We start from the raw sequence: 4,336 nt of genomic DNA, 5'->3' as shown, positions 1-4,336 counted from the left end.
CCAGAATCACAGAGGAGATCTTGCATATTCCTCCGATAAGGAGCAAGTTGTGTTTCCTGTGTTAATAATACATATGTCATCCCATGATCCGATTCAAGAAGTCTTCAGGAAGTACTGGACTTAAGAATGGAGCTTATATCTAATAATATAATGAAGTCAATAAAGCAATTACGCAAAATGGACTGCACAAAAAGCAAATTGAGGTACCCTGACACCTAAGATAGAAACACTAAGGTAGAAAGCACACAGCGAGAATTCAGTGTACTCAAAACCAGAATGATGACTCTTGTGCATTAATATCAATGAGTCATTGATCCATTATAAAAGAATATGTATTAGCGAGAGCACCAAGAAACCAACCTGGTCAAGGACATTTCCATGTGTGTCTTGAATAAGAGGGCGATAGTCCCCCAAAAAGAACTGTAAACAAGAGCACAACATCAGTAATAAAATTGATTAATAAATAAGCTGAAATGCTATTCCATTACAATACCTGATCGTATTTAGCATCTCTCTGAGATTCACCTTGCCCTGTGTTTAAAATATATAATTGGCCAACATCATCGGAGAGAATAATGGATGTCCCATCTCTGGATGATCAAGAAGACAAATAAGAGATGGCTGCAGATTATTGTAAAGTTCATTATAAAAATACTTCATCAAAAGACAGAATCACATTCTTCATTGTATAGCAAGTCCAGTTTTGATATCCTAAAAGTCTAAGGGTGTGGTTGGTATGTAGAGATGGAGTGGGAATGGAATGAGCATTCCCAAGTCCATTATGCTAGAAGTTTGGGACTACTTATTCCCATGGGAATTCTTATTCCCTTAGATAAGGGATTAGCCATTCCCTCCCTTCAACATGGTATTAGCTATTCCAAGCATGTAGGGAATGGAAGTTTTCTACTTCTTCTTCATTTTTTTTCTTTTTCTTGTATTAATTTAATATTTAGTTTTAGTTGTTATTAAATTTGAGTATTTTTTGTATCTAGTATTAAGAAATAATTATGTATGCATGGTAAGAAAAAAGTGATATTACTTTGATATTTAATATTTTATTAATTCAGAAATTTTCTTTCACTAGGTACTGAATAATTAATGGTAGATGCACTGATTAAATACATTAGTCCATTTGATTGTTCAAATAATTTTTTTTTAATTTAACAGAAAATATTATCTATATGTTTAATGAGTCAATAAACTATTTATTACGTAAATAAATAAGTTATATATATCTTTTCAATAAAATATGAGATGTTTTATAAATTGCTGATAACCTTCTGTAAGTAATTTTGAAATACTATTGTTATATAATTGTATTCATCATATTAAATAAAACATGAATAAATATTTTTTTTTTAAAAAATATTAAAGAACAAATATGTCATAAAAATAATTTTATTTCATTACTAATCATTATTTTCTAATACCAATTATGTTAATGGAATCAACTATGAACTAAGGAATGACAATTTTATTACCTTCTAATTTATTGTGTATATCAATCATAGGAATATTATTCAAATGTGATTCCTTTCCTTTCTTTATTCCATTCGATTCCCACTTAATTCCATTCCTACATACCAATCATGCCCTAAATGCATCTCCTTCAAATTTGAATTTCAAGTGTATGGTATCTCACACTTACCATGTTCTGGCACACAGCAGAGGCAGCAAATGACATAAAGCAAACATGAATAGACGTCAAACTTCCACACAACATTGTAATGGGCATTAGGAGATTATAATGGTCTAACTTCTGTTACTTTCAGAGTTTCTACCAATTTTTACTTGATCAATTCATCATGCTTATCCCAAGACATTTTACACATAACACCACATATTGTACAAATTACCTTATCAATTATGCTTCACAACTTCCGTTGTCATGGAATTTATGAAAAAAATATGCAAATATGAAGATACCTCCTCAATACACTATGCAATGAAGTTTACCCCTACTGCTTGTAAAAAATCTGACATAAATTGAATGAAAAGGCTGACTAAAGAATTATTTTATAGATGACATATGACAAGGAAAAAGAGAGTAACAACAAGAAACAAAAAGAAATTAAGTCTTATTGGAAGAACAACTCACGGTGAAAACTTCCCATCAACCAGCTTGAATGGACCAATTTCATACGTCCGAATTGGTGTACCTTCCCATATCTGCAAATGTAAGGCGGGCAAGTGAAGGTTAGAAGGTATTGCAATAAAATAACCAGTCTGTCAACGGATTAGAAAAATATGAACTCACATCCCAAACTATTGTTTTCCCATCATATCCTGCACTCATGGCTATTCGAGGATTGAAAGGATGCACATCCAGGACATAAGTCTACAAAAAATAAGATTTCACAAAGCAAGCCATAAGCCCGTGAAATTGTATACTAACCTCGAAAAATTAAAAATACACATAAGTCTCTTACATCATACAGTGCAATAAAGGTAGCAGGATTTTTTATAGCACGAGCCATGAGAGAGTCTTCAAATGAGAAATAAAAAATTCTAACAATATGAATGGGACTGAGTGGCAGCTTAAGAAGTCTTCATGTAAAACTAGCAGATAACATCTGAAGAATGGGAAATATACAAGACAACAGCAACAGTTGTCTAATACAACAGAGGCGCATAAGAGTAGAGGTAAGATCTCATTTGCCCAGCTGTCAGCACCCTAACTGGAAGCAGCTATCACTAGACGAGGGTAACGCTGCAAAGACTTTCTGAGAGCCTAAAGGCCTTTTCAGGGGACAAAAGTCTATATTTAACTGCAATTTCAAGAAGGTTCTACCAAAATCCTGTATCCCAGAAAGAGTTTCGGAACAACACCACTAGAATAGAACCACAAGGTTTTACCGTAGAGTTAAAAGAACCCAAGCAAGCACCATCATAGCCATATATTAAAAACAAAAGCAAGCAGTCAATATTGAGAATAATGTTTTCTGCATTCAGGAGCAAAATATTCACTTTAAGACATAATCTCCCTGTTAGAGTTCCAAGAGTTAATAGCCTCTCTAACTTAAAATGAAATGGTGCATCAAGAAGACATTAAAAGTTATACAACTACCACCAAAGGGGCATTATAAAGATCCATGGTTACAAACTCATAATATGTACACATATAGCAGTGCTAGATTAGCTTCCCAGCAGTTAAGGATTTACATATCATGATCAGGAACTAATCTGTTCATTATTGACAATGTAATCAGATTAATACGAAATGTTTCCTCTCCAACAGTTTAAGCTTTTAGATGAGGTGGTTGGTATACATGGTACCAGAGCTAGGCCAAAGAAGAGGGTCCTGGGTTCGAACCCATAATGCTTCTTAAAAAAAAGGTTTTACGTGCAAATAAGGGGTAAGATATTAATATGAAATGATTTTCCTCTCTCAATAAGGTGGTCGTTTGACATCTATAAGTATGAGTTCTCTGCATCATCAGAAAGCAGGTAGTAAATATGGACTGTTGAAAGATCCAATTTGATGCCAAGGTATCCACTCCTTAAGTAATTTCTGGAAACAAAATAAAATTGAGAAGTTCCTATTCACTTGCTTAAAAAATAAAACTAAATAAGCACCAATTGTATTGCCATGAGAAGCATTCAACTAACTTACAGAATCAGTATGACCAGTCAGAGAATGAACTAAGCTACCATCAACAGCATTCCACACGCATATTCTGCAATCTGCAAACAAATGAAACCTAGTGTAAGTATCAAATAACACATTGATAGAAAAGTATCACTCTTTGCTTTGAGTACACACAGGGAAGCAGCTTGTCAGAGAAAACTTGTGGCGACACATCTTAATTAATAAGAAATACCCCAGCCAAGAAAGTTTCTATCTTTCTGAATTCAACCTAATATATATTTCACGTGGAAGTAAGCTTAAACTATTGGACATATGATCAAAAGCAAATAGCATACAGGCAGCACTACTCCATGAACAAATGCAAATAAATGTAGAGACAGGGAAAAGTTTGTTCCGATGAATGTATAATCACAAAGCTAATTCATTCAAATAATTAGCCATAATTTTCATCATAGCGGAAGAGAAAATTCATTGCGTGGTTCCAAAGAATTCAAATCAGACATGCCAAAATTAACATTGCCCAATTGGGCCAACACAAATTTCTGTCGATCCCACCAAATCAATTAGAGATATATATGATTATTAGCAACATACCCATGATAGCTGCAAGAACAAAACGATTGTCCAAGCTCCACGCTATCATATTTACGCCACGAGGGGTGGGAAGAATTCTCTGACGTGGACCTCCTCGAGGGGGTTGAGGTGGCATTGGAGGTGGAGGAACTTTAAGGTGATATGCTCTTATCC

General features: G+C 34.0%; 1 protein-coding gene across 1 annotated transcript in view; it reads right to left on the bottom strand.

The window, feature by feature from the left end:
• Positions 1 to 4,336, bottom strand: part of LOC105178900 (bromodomain and WD repeat-containing protein 3-like) — a 12,954-nt gene that overhangs the window by 4,120 nt on the left and 4,498 nt on the right. Inside the window, exons 14-20 of the mRNA XM_011102476.2 lie at positions 4,184 to 4,336; positions 3,614 to 3,684; positions 2,258 to 2,338; positions 2,099 to 2,169; positions 494 to 590; positions 361 to 420; positions 3 to 56 (exon numbers count right to left, since the gene is read on the bottom strand). Coding sequence (XP_011100778.1) covers positions 3 to 56; positions 361 to 420; positions 494 to 590; positions 2,099 to 2,169; positions 2,258 to 2,338; positions 3,614 to 3,684; positions 4,184 to 4,336 — 587 coding nt within the window. The remainder of the gene's footprint in view (positions 1 to 2; positions 57 to 360; positions 421 to 493; positions 591 to 2,098; positions 2,170 to 2,257; positions 2,339 to 3,613; positions 3,685 to 4,183) is intronic.

This window comes from Sesamum indicum, unplaced genomic scaffold, assembly GCF_000512975.1.
Source record: "Sesamum indicum cultivar Zhongzhi No. 13 unplaced genomic scaffold, S_indicum_v1.0 scaffold00109, whole genome shotgun sequence".
Taxonomy (NCBI): Eukaryota; Viridiplantae; Streptophyta; class Magnoliopsida; order Lamiales; family Pedaliaceae; genus Sesamum; species Sesamum indicum.
This window is presented reverse-complemented; position numbering and strand designations above follow the sequence as displayed.